This window comes from Lampris incognitus, chromosome 11, assembly GCF_029633865.1.
Source record: "Lampris incognitus isolate fLamInc1 chromosome 11, fLamInc1.hap2, whole genome shotgun sequence".
Classification (NCBI taxonomy): domain Eukaryota; kingdom Metazoa; phylum Chordata; class Actinopteri; order Lampriformes; family Lampridae; genus Lampris; species Lampris incognitus.
Window position 1 is genome coordinate 8,922,443 of NC_079221.1, and position 12,934 is coordinate 8,935,376.

Genomic DNA, 12,934 nt, shown 5'->3' on the forward strand with positions numbered 1-12,934 from the left:
ATGTAGCAGCTTTCTTAAATGGTTGGGTATGGGAGCTCCCATTCATAGTCATTCTCTGTGAAGCTAATCCCCGGTGCACTTTGGGACGAGTCGTGTGCTCGTACAAAGTCTCTACTGCACATCACAAAATGGAGGAAACTGGTTCAGAGTTAACGGTACCGTGCACAAACCGGCAGCCGTGCCCGTGCCTCTTTGTTGCTGTGCCCTACTTGTGTTTCTCACCTCCGCTCGCCTGGTTAGGGCTGACCCCGCTGGAAGGAGGACAGAGAGAGGCGAGCAAAAATCCAGGGGTCATTACGGCTGAAAGGAGGAGAAGAGCGCTTGTTTGGTTTGAGCCCGGCCCTGGCTCTCCTCTCTCCTTGGCCCGGGTCCACATCTGAAGGAGCAGAGCGAGCAGAGAGATGTGTATGGACCACTTGGAAGGCCCGGCTCGATGCTGGAGTGAGTCACAGTAATAAGGGGAAGGGCGGAAAGCTGGAAAGGAATGAGGTTTTTTTTTTGTGTGTGTGTGGGGGGGGGTGTTCGTATGTAACAGGGCAGTATACTGACCCAGATACCAATGAGGTTTTGGCTTAAAACAAAAACCTTGTCAGACCCCAGCTGAGGCACAACATCGACAAGGAATGTTTCCCCTCTTTTCTCATTTTCCTCAATCTGTCTCACTCTCTCTGCTAACTTCCACGTGATCTGCAACCCCCCCCCCCACACACACACACACAGACACGTTCTCATACTTCTACCTTTGTGAGGACCCCTCATTGACTACACTCATTCCCGAGCACTTCACCCTAACATTAACCACCAGAGCTACATGCCTAAACGTAATGTCAAAGAAGGATTTCTACCATATTGTGAAAGAAAATACAGCTTCTTGACTCTTGTATTTAACCTTAAGCCTTACCCTAACCATAACCTAATTCTAACCTGAACGCCTGGCCAAAATGTCCTCACTTTGCAAAAATGTCCTCACTATGACGGTTAAGAAAGAACTAAAATTGGTCCTCACGAAGACAGCAGTACAAGAACACACACACACATTCTCCAAACTTAATCAGGAACACACTCATGGAGCCTGGGGTTTCAATTTGAGTTTGTGAGTGTGAAGTCATCCTGCTGTCTGCCTTATTTGTCTGTCCATCTGTCGGTCTGTGTGTCTCTCTCTCTGTCGAGCGAGTGAGAACTAACACCGTTTGGGGAAAACCGCCTTATTTTTTGGATACGGGACAAAGATCATCGTGATAAGTTTTCTTTGATTTGATGCCTCGTGCAAAGCTGCTGGCTCTTAGAAATGTAATGAGGTGCTCATTCATGCAATGTCTAATATTCTGGCCGGCGTGCAGGATTCAATTTCTGCTGGAGCAAATAATATCATTAGTGCTCTTTTTTAAAAATGTTAAATCGAATGTGTGTAGTTATGAAGCATATTCAGATCACTCTGTGTTAACCAGGACATCCACAAATGTTTGGCTTTAACTGATAAAAAGCCGTTTTCAGTAAGTGTAGCGTGAGAGATTGGAGAGGCTGCTGCAGATGGAGGCATGCCAGTTAATAGACGCCACAGTTGGCAGCTTCACTGCCCATCTTTAATTGACTGCCTCACATGTTACGAGTGTTATTACCAATGCAGGGGGGAATTAATTACCGTCTGTGATTTCTAGAATAATGTTTCTGGGTGTCGTGGTGGCTGAGACAGATGAGCACATACCGTGAAGGCTCAGGTTTGGGTCACAGCGTCCTGTGGTTGAAATCTTTCTCATTTAAGCACGGCTTACTGTTCTCTCGCCATTCTACGTTTCTCGTCTATTCTTGTTTTTCAGTCAAGAAAAGGCTGAAAAGGCCAGAAAATGATTTTGAAAAGAATAGTTCTTCCCTGCTAGTAGCTATATACACTTGGGTCAACATGTATCTGGCTGAATAAGGTACTCTGTTATAATAGTGTCTATTTTGCCATTTTTTTATATAACTGGAATTTTTGTAGTATTAAAATAACATGAGGAAGTAAATAAATACCCAAAAGGTCACAGGTCACAGTTGTAGACTGCAATAGCTCTGGCACAGGATTAAGTCATCACCATTCATAAGAAAATGAAGATATGGCAAAAAAAACCATTGATGCCAAATCACGTTAATGCTTACCGTATTTCCCAGACTACAAGTCGTTCTGGAGTATAAGTCGCACTCAGCCAAAAACGCATTGTTGTGAGGAGAAAAAACAAAAACGTTTAAAAGTCGCATTTATATGGTGGTATCACAGAAACTGAATGACAGTAGAACGGACATTCCAATTAATAAAGCAGGATGGTCAGAGTGGCGGCCATTTTTATTTGAACCGCTGGCATCGCACAGAACTGTGACCATTGTAGTGGGCCACCTTCCGCATAAACTAACGTATTGTAGCGAATTCGGGGGGGGGCAGTCCGGGAACCGCCACAGCCGGGACGCGAACCCGTGTCTCCCGCTCCGCGAGCGACAACGTTGACAACGTTAACGAGTCGACTAAAGGGTCCGACCCGTTAGTCAAGGGCCAACGTGTCTACTTATCCATGCACGTGACAGTATAAACTCACTTGGTGCAAGTCGCGGACTCTTTCATCTTATTTTTTTTAAGTCGTTGACTCACCGAAGCGAGGTTTTGCAGTAGCGACCAAACCAGCAGTGTAGTAGAACGAACATTTACGGCTCCACTGACGTGTGCTGTCACCATGACAACAACAATCGCTATTTTCTTATGAATAACTCAAATGACGTAGGGCGCCGAATAGTTTGTATGTGTTGTGGTCATCTGAGTTATTCAAAAGAAAATAGCGATCGTTGTTGTCATGGTGCACTCTACAAACCCCAAACCCTTAAATACTCTTGACGTGTGTAAACGATGTGATTGTCTGAACTGCTGAACCTCTCATTTTATTTATTTTTTGTCCCTTTTTAATTCCCTTTTCTCTCATTTTATATTGTATTTACCTCATAACCCCGTGGCATATATGTCTGTATACATTGGTGTTGAGTAATCCTGCAATTTATAAATACAATTTGTTAAATAGAGAAAAAAAGGGAAAAAAAGAAACTCAAACGACTACGGCAAACAGTGCCATCTAGTGGCCTCAGTTGAAATGCAGCGTATTCGTCTGACATAATGACATTGTAACATTGTATAAATCGATTTGTATTAAAGTCACAGAACCAGCCAGATGTGTTGGGGGGGGGGCGATTCATAGTCCGGGAGATCCGGTATATCATCTTCCTAACATTCGTGGAATGAAAATCTGTAGCTTTTGAGGGCTGCTGAAGGATTTTCTTTCCAACACTTTCTGTATGATCCAGTTGAACGCTTCCCAGTTCTTTTTTTCCTTTTTTTTTCTCTCTCTCTCCTTTCACAATGCAGAAACAAAGACCCGGCTTTGCTCCTAAGCATTTAACACAGCCACCTCAGCGCCTTTTCATGAGGCGCTGGTGCGACATTATTCCTTCTCCCTCATCAACCTTCCTGGTACTTTTTTTCCCTCATAATATTTTAAGGTGTCACTTTGGTTAATCGTTTCCTTTGCAAATGCAGACATGGCCTGAATAAAATGAAGCAGAATGACAAAACACATTTTGCTGAATGAAGTCATCTGCACCACCAGACATGACAGCCAACCTATTTCGTGCGACTCGGAACTCGTTTCAGTTATAATGCGGCGTCTTACTTTACACAGAGAAACACTGTCGCCATGCAAAATTAATTAAAAGGGGATAGCTGATGTATGCTGCGTTTCCTTTCCCCCTCGTGCCACGTCTCATACGCAATTATCAGCTAACACATCCGCACGGGGGGGGGGGGGGGTTGTGCACGATCGCGAAATCAATGTTATTTATGCTAATGTGCTGCATAATTTATTGTGGGAAGGAAAGGGTCCTGTGATGCTTGTAAAGTGACCAACTCAGCAGGCAGGCATTGATTGGCCCGCCGAGTCAATGGAGCATCACTGATATACAGGGATTCACATGAACGAACGAACACACACACACACACACACACACACACACACACTCATACAGGAACTACGTACTGTATCTAGTACTTGTTAGCGTCCACGCAGGAAGGAAAAGCTCATCCACCTTACTGCTTTGCCTACCTGTTTATTATTGTGCACAGAGTAGCAGGCAGCAAGCATGCATTTGTAAGTAGGGGTGCAAGAAAATACCGATACACTCGGGTATCACGATATGATCTTTTGTGATACTGCATCGATTCTCAAAACTACTACTCTATCGATTCTTAATTGTTTGCATGTAAAGGTTCGTGACAAACATTTTGTGTTGTGTGTAACCCCACGACCGCTAGATAACAGTGTTGTCATCTATCTCCAGCATTTGACTCTTCCACCCCAACCCAACAACGTAAACTGAGACAGGAAGTAGCATAAGCGCAAAGAACACAGGCCGACGAAGCCGCAATATATCGCCTTTCTTACGGTATCACAATGTATCGCGATATATTGACTCGTAACCACCTGTATCATGATACGTATCGTACCGCCAGATTCTCGCCAATACACAGCCCTCTTTGCAAGTGTGTGTGCATGTGTGTGCATGTGTGTGTATGCGCATGTAAGAAGAAGGGAGGGCAGAAGGAAGGCAGAGAGCCGGAGGGAAGGCCATGTCTTCTTATTAGTTGGGTACGTGACAGCTGACACCTGCGTCTGATGAGGTCCCTTATCAGCATTAGGAAGTGAAAGAGGAACGTCTGAGACAGGGAAGTTAAAGACAGAGAGAGAGAGCACTACTTTTTAACTCGGCGCTGCTCCAGCGTGAGGCTAATCAACCTGAGGCCGGAGAGAAATTGACTTTAGATACGCGTCCTGCTTTTCTACCTCTTCCTCCTTTCCTTCGACCACCGTCTCTCCTGTTCCTGTTAGCTGGACTCCCTCTTCCTCACCTCATTTTCTTTCTCCACATTTTCTTTCTTGCTCTCTCTCTCTCCTCCTCTTCTTTCCGTTGCTCCCTGGGTGTCAGGCATTGCTGCAGGTCTGGTCTTAGTTCCCCGGGACGCCTCCTGCAGCCATAAAAGGGCAGGACACGGCAGATGATACAGCAAGCCAGAGAATCACAGCTGAGGGGAGATCAAACCACGGTGGAGGGGTCAAGATTGACAGGCACAGAGGTAGAGAGGTGCGATTCCCAACCCTGACCCTAACTCTAACCTTTGAACTCTGCGACTCTTGAAATGGAGAGAGAGAAAGAGGAAGAGAGAAAGAGGGATATGGGCTCATGTAAATTTTTGAGAATTTTTGAGCATTTACAACCAAATCATCGACCTGATGAAGACGGGCGTTTCTGTGATTGGCCCAACTTCAGCTGCTATGATTTACCGATTTCAGATAGCTTATGGCTGTGTTTTGGTTGAGGTGAAGGATGGGAGGTTAGTTTTATTTAATTACCGCAAAATATATTTTATTGTATATATGGATGTATGTAATATATGTACGTGTGTGTGAGATTTCATCCTGATATAATGGTATCGTATCAGGATGAATTTTCAGATATCGTCATACCTTGATGTGCATGTGATTTGACGTCTGAATTGATGCTAACAAGAATCTACTACCCAACATTTATTACAAAATGAGGCCTGAAATATTTGAGAGAGTATTATCTGAAAACTACTGAACACAGACACGTTGCCAAACAGTTCACTAGGATGGACCTCAGCTGGGTGCTGGATCGTGGTATTTCTGAGACTGTCCTCCACCAAAAAACGACCCCACAGGTCATTCATTCATTCTTCTTCAGCTGCTTCTCCGGGGTCGGGTCGCGGTGGCAGCAAGCTAAGTAGGGCACTCCAGACGTCCCTCTCCCCAGCAACGTCCTCCAGCTCTTCCTGGGGGATCCCAAGGTGTTCCCAGGCCAGATTGGACATATAGTCCCTCCAGCGAGTTCTGGGTCTACCCCGGAGTCTCCTCCCAGTTGGCCGTACCCGGTAAACCTCCAAAGGAAGGCGCCCAGGAGGGATCCTGATCAGATGCCCGAACCACCTCAACTGGCTCCTTTCGACGCGAAGGTGCAGCGGCTCTACTCCGAGCTCCCTCCGGATGTCCGAGCTCCTCCTATAGGTCGTCTGTACAGGCAGCTTATTACGACCTACAGTTACGTTTTAAGCTACTTCCTCACGGTCCTCCGTAATTATAACACGTTACTTTCCCTGTCACAATAAGCATCCCCTTCCATAAGCTCTCGTGAGAACGAATATTAATAAAAGCGAAGTTTATGTCACACAGCGGTTATAATGTCCACGCTAGCTGACTTGCTAACTTTCGGCTAACGTTAAGTTAGCTCTTATAACGTCATTCATAGGTAAACATACTGCCAATGGCAATCTTAGCTACTATACTTGACGGCCAAGCAACACAAAACGAGCTGACTACATATTCTCTTGTTCTCAAACTGTTTTAAAAACCCACAATGCACAGAGGCCCAAAGTATCTGTGGCATATCTCCTGCCGCCGGTAGGGGGCGCTAATTTGGGACACGCTCCTGTGGGTCGTATGAGAGGACAAACGACCTGTGTGGTCGTATGGGTTGGAGAGTTGTTGGTGTTTCTACATGTAGGCAAGCCGGAAGCAGACATATCCACATCAGGTGACGTTCCCTTCGGTGATCGTGATATTAATACTTTACATATCGCCCAGCACCACCGTGTGTCTTTGTGTGTGTGTGTGTGTGTGTGTGTGTGTGTGTGTGTGTGTGCGGGCCACACTTCTATTCGCCCCTTTGATTGGCAGCTCTGTGATCTAACCACAACACGAAACCTTACTTCCCATCACCATAGCAACCCTCCCATCTGAATCAGGTGAACGCGGGACCGGTCTCTGTGAATCCATTAGTTAAATGTCAGGGATCCTTGTCCTTGTTCTATCTGGAGACGGGAGACGCGCGGATGTTTATAAAACATTTTGGCGAGGAATGGCATCTATTATTCAGGACCTTATTGGAGGCCTGTACAGGTTTTAACGGGCCGGCTCTCCAGCCAGCTTTCTTTGGCCCATCTGTGTCTAACAGGCTGAACGGCCCGACCCACTCGAGGCCCCGGGGATCGCTTTGAAGCCATTCCATGACCTCAGCTTTGCTGTGTGTGTGTGTGTGTGTTTTAATCTTGTGTTGAAGTAGACAGTCTACCTCTTATTCCCCGCAGATTTCGCCTCCTCTCACTCCCCCTCATGCTCTCTCTCTCTCTCTCTCTCTCTCTCTCTCTCTCTCTCTCTCTCTCTCTCTCTCTCTCTCTCTCTCTCTCTCTCTCTCTGTATTTTACTCTCAGTAATTGTGTCTAATTTTCTTTCTTTAGCTAGCGGACTCTTTTTCTGGTTCTCCCTCTTATTATTTTTTCTCTCTGTCGCTCTCTCTTTCCATCTCTCGCTCTCTCTCTCTCGTCCTCCCACTTAAAAATGTCTTTATATTCTTAAGACAGCAACGGGTATTGTTGTATTTCTCTCTCTCTCTCTCTGGCCCTGTCTGTCTCTCTCTCTCTCTGTCTGTCTGTCTGTCTGTCTGTCTGTCTGTCTGTCTGTCTGTCTGTCTGTCTGTCTGTCTGTCTGTCTGTCTGTCTGTCTCTCTCTCCCTCTCTCTCTCTCTCTCTCTCTCTCTCTAACTCCCTCATACTTCAAACTGTGGTCCAGACTCTTAAGACAACATCACAGATTATTACATTTCTCTGTCTCTCAAGTCTCTGTCTGTCACTGTTGCTCCCTCTCTCTTAAGTGAGGGTGTCGAGGAGGAGAGCCGACACACTTTAACCCACATTCCAATTCCCCGTTCCACACAAACACAAACAACAAGCACACACACTGACGCGAAAAGCCAACTCACGTGTGCTCACATTCAGCTTGCCGACACCCTCCGTCTCACTCGCACAGGAAAGAGGGGATTAGGGAGGGGGGGGGGAGTCGAGGAGCTGTAGGAGAAAGAGATTTCACAGACCATGGGAACGAGCCCAGAGGAAAACAGAATTCAGTCTCCAGATGTGGAAACACCCTGTATGCACACACACACACACACACACACACACACACACACACACACACACACACACACACACACACACAGGCGAGGGAGGAGGTAATGAGGGTCATAAAGCAGCTCTTGGAGCTCCGCTTGGCGACTCGTGATTGGCTGACTATTTGGCAAGTCCATCGGCCTTGTTCAGCAACAGACGAAGGCAGCAAGAGAAAAAGAAACAAAGGGGGTTTGGAGTGACAGCGGGAGAGGAGAAGCGAGACAGATAATGGATGCAACAGAAAATAAAGTTGAATAGAGAGAGAGAGAGAAAACGAGAGAGCGAGGGAGGGAGGGAAAGAAAGACATTGGATTTAAACAGAGGAATTTTGAAGCACACATCTTGGTTTGTTCAAGTGAGGTCATATCCTGACTGTGTTAAACTGCTTCAGTCTCTTCTCTTCTTTATTTCTTTCAAAACAGACCCAAGCTCTCAAGCACATATGACTACTGGTTTTGATAGATAGATAGATAGATAGATAGATAGATAGATAGATAGATAGATAGATAGATAGATAGATAGATAGATAGATAGATAGATAGATAGATAGATAGATAGTTAGATAGATATAGATAGATAGATAGATAGATAGATAGATAGATAGATAGATAGATAGATAGATAGATAGATAGATAGATAGATACTATTGATCCTTGGGGTGAAATTGTTTGGTACTGCAACAGCACAATATATAGTAATGTGGCACACAACATATAAGATATAGCAAATGAAACATTAATCAGTCACAGGAATTATAAAAAAAATCCTACCCCCCCCCTCGCCCCAACAATCCAAACAATGCTCAGGTCAACAGACATTTTGTTGCATGGTAGCAGAACATAATAAAAGGAAGTAGTGCAGTTGTGCAGAAAAGCAGTCATGGGTCATTACTGATAGAATAAATGTGCAGGAGTGAAAAGGGTGCAAGTGATGCACGCTTGCACTGAGGTAAAAATAGTTTTTAAAAAGACTTGTTTTAACAGTGGTTTGCCGAACCTCGAGCCATTTGCCTCGTTCTGCTTCCGTGTGCCTAATACTATCAAACCTGTGCCAAGCCTGACCGCAGCTGTCATGGTGACGGTGAAATGTGGGGGGAACAAACAGGGTCAGTCAAACGTAGAGGTTTTATCACTGGGTCTGGTAAAGGAGGAAAAGAATATTATGTCCAGGAAAATTAATCTTGTGAGGTCCGTGCAAGGTAACTAAGACGGGAGCACGTTTGGGATGAGGATCCGTCCACGAAATAGTTAACACGGTGTGTTTGTACACGCATGATGTGTTTAAATGGGAGTGAATATGCTTGGTGCCACCTTGAGAACAACTGACAGGCACTCAGCCGGTAAATGAGCCAAATTAACAAGAGCACAGCAGCGCCATCTAGCGTACAAAGACAAGTGCTGATGAAATACGCTTTTTTTGTGTGTGTGCTCTTTTTCAGGAGATCCAGAGCAAAAGCAAAGTGTGCGCCAATGTATTCTGTGGGGCCGGCAGAGAGTGTGCTGTTAATGAGAAGGGAGAGCCCAGCTGTCTGTGTATAGAGGTGGGTTATGGACATGTGGTGGCGTTGCCAACTCAATGTGACTAACCTGGTGCAGCACATCTTGTCCCATAGGCGAGTCACATGGTTTCACACATCTGCGAGCTGATCAGCTGAGAATCATGAGTGAGAAAGAAAGAAAGAGAGGAATGACTACTTGAAGTCATCAACTATGACATCGCCGAGGTCTGGACCTTGGTAAAAAAAAATGTCCCCTCTCAGGCTGATGTTTTCTACAACATGTGTGTTGTAATCAAGGGCATAGGAGAGAGTTCTATATTGGGGGGGGGGGGGGGACAAAAACCTGTAGGGGGGTCCGGGGGCATGCTCCCCTGGAAAATGTTTTTAAAAACGGTTTTAAACTGCCATTTTACAAGAGTTTTCAGCAAAGGAAACCATGTTTCATGGCCATATGATAAGGCCCCCCCCCCCCAGAAGATTGTATTGATAATATAGAACAGTGCAAGAAAGCAATGTGCAACAAACTATGCATTTAACCCGCCTATAATGTATACTGCAAATGCTGCACAGCCTTGTCAGGCCAGGTTGCTTAACTGTATGCAACGTTTTCACTTCTCATATTAAGCTTAACTAGCTAGCAGTTACCCAACAGCTTGGTAACACATTACGAAATTACCAAACTACCAAAACACAGTCCCACTCTGAAATGAATAAAAACGCCATATAAAACACCGTATTCACAATACGGTTAATGTAAGTCGTTCTGCATTAACGTTATAGCCTTTCGGATGTATTTGCTAGCTAAAGTTAGCCTTCCCGCTCACTCACCAGCGCCGACAGGAGCTAGCAAACAAAATACATTTACTTAATTAAACACGTTTCAGCCTCGGGTTTCGTTATAAGAACGACACGTCTGTCTTTTAAAAATGGGTCTGTACACGTTGTTTGTGAGGGAATTTACGAACCTGTGAGCGATGACGAATCACGGAGTTTTTCTGTGACGTTGTGAACTTTAAAAGTTCCCATGGCGGCCGCCCTGAAACAGGTGTGAGCGCCACCGCCACGTCACCGCAGTGACGCCTCAGCGGGCCGCCGCCAGTACCAGCCGTGAGGGTGAGGAGGAGGAGCGGGGGTGTTGTTAATAACGTCATACTTTCACATACTGTGGGATGGGAATGACATGAATGCTGGCATATACAGGGAGTATAAGTTCATATTATATATATTTATACATATATCTAGTAGGTCAGTGGTTCTCAACCTTTTTGGGGTCCTGGACCCCCTGCGTATTTTTGATCTACCCTGAGGACCCCTCCACCTGATCTTGGGGGAGGGGGGGTTGCAATTTGATAGAAACAGTAGAAACTGCATTTTAAATTGCATTATAGCATTTATTCACTCTTTGGGGCAAAAATAAGAGCTTTCAGTTGTAACTTAGATATAGTTAACAAAACAGAATTCTTATGCAGTAACTTTCAGATATATGTAACAAAACAGAATTCTTATGCAGTAACTTTCAGATATATGTAACAAAACAGAATATGTATTCAGTAACTTTCAGATATATGTAACAAAACAGAATTCTTATGCAGTAACTTTCAGATATATGTAACAAAACAGAATATGTATTCAGTAACTTTCAGATATATGTAACAAAACAGAATATGTATTCAGTAACTTTCAGATATATGTAACAACAGAATTTTTATGCAGTAACTTTTAACAACGCAAACGGGAGCGAGATCTCTTATTAAAATACAACAAATTACACTTGTGAAACAGATGTAATTAGAGAAAAAAGTCCTGTCACCCTTTATAGTTTAGGTAGATAAAGGTCTCAGTCACATTTGAGTAAAATAATCCTATTTCTATAAATGTCATAGGATCTTTTTTTTAAAGATATTTTATTTTCACGAACCCCTTGCAATTACACCACGGACCACTAGGGGTCCGCGGACCCCCGGTTGAGAAACACTGGTTTAGGTACATAAAGGTCTCAGTCACATTTGAGTAAAATAATCCTATTTCTATAAATGTCATAGGATCTTTTTTTTAGATATTTTATTTTCACGGACCCCTTGCAATTACACCACGGACCACTAGGGGTCCGCGGACCCCCGGTTGAGAAACACTGTGTAGTGGATGGCCTCGTTTATTGGAGGGGGACTTTTTCACACACACCCCCACATTGAGCGGACCATGTCCCCTCCGCCCCCCCCGCAACTCCGACGCCCTTGGTTGCCATGACCACGATTTCATTTTGTGAAACGGAAGCGTTTTCACATCGCCATCAACCCCCCTGCCGACGCATCGATTAACATGGCGACAGCATAGCCTAGGCGGAACAGTCAGCTAATCTGAGCGGATTCTCTGTAGGCCTCAAGGTCGTATCGATCCGCCATACCGGACTCGTTTCAGCCGATTAGAACTGACTCCTTGGTGATAAGCGACCGTGTTTCTGTCACACCTGTTCGTCGGAGGGATAGAAACGACGAGAGCCTGCCGGCAGTGAGTAACATCTTAGCGTTTATTAACTCGTGGCCTCTTTTTGTGAAAACCCAAATATGGTCACCCGCCCGTGGGGAAAACGTCAGCGGACGCCGGGGTCACCCATGTGGAAAGTGCGGGAAAATAAGAGACGGAGCACACGAACGCGTCTTCTACTTCCTCTGCAAACCAACAACCCCCCCCCCCCAGCGACATGGCGCTGCTCCAGCCAATCATCACCGCAGCTCGCCCTGTCAACCCGGAAACACTTGCTCTTAAAGCGACCAGAACCTATTATGGTGGATTATGTACACATGTACACATGCTCACATATCTGTTGAACTGGTCCATATGGACTTACCCACATGGGCTCTTTCATTAATCTGAATTTTCACACATTTCCCAACTGTCCGGCTATAACCTTTGTTCCAATTAGGCCAACGATCTAATTAATCAGAACACTTGCCTCAAGTGACGCGTGTGACGGAAATAATGATAATGATGTAGATTAATAGTCATAGGCAGTCAGATTGTGTTGTAGTTACTTATTTTATTTACTTCTCTATTTTAGAAAACAGCTAAGATTAAAAAAATAATAATAATTGCAGAATATTATCAGCTATTTGTCCCATGAGGGCAATTTTCTGTTCATAGGTTATATTGTGATTCACACGCATTAAACATTCACCAGAATGCAGGAAATTACGTCTGAAACTCAAAATTTCCTGAGAAAAACAAGCAAATGAAAAAGTACAAATTGTACAGCTGTAAAATAAACCCGCTCTACTTGTGCTTCTGGACCGCCGTTAATTGTTTTTGCCCTGGCTGCGGCCCTGCCTGTGCTTAGACAAACAACCATCTGAACTACTGCTTAACAAAAACAACCATGTCTGGAAACAACATTACCTCATCCCTTATTA

General features: G+C 44.7%; 1 protein-coding gene across 2 annotated transcripts in view; it reads left to right on the plus strand.

The window, feature by feature from the left end:
• Positions 1-12,934, plus strand: part of LOC130120947 (follistatin-related protein 1-like) — a 40,853-nt gene that overhangs the window by 13,164 nt on the left and 14,755 nt on the right. For both annotated transcript variants that reach the window (XM_056289773.1, XM_056289772.1), the window contains exon 3: positions 9,468-9,569. In XM_056289773.1, the coding sequence (XP_056145748.1) occupies positions 9,468-9,569 (102 nt within the window). The remainder of the gene's footprint in view (positions 1-9,467; positions 9,570-12,934) is intronic.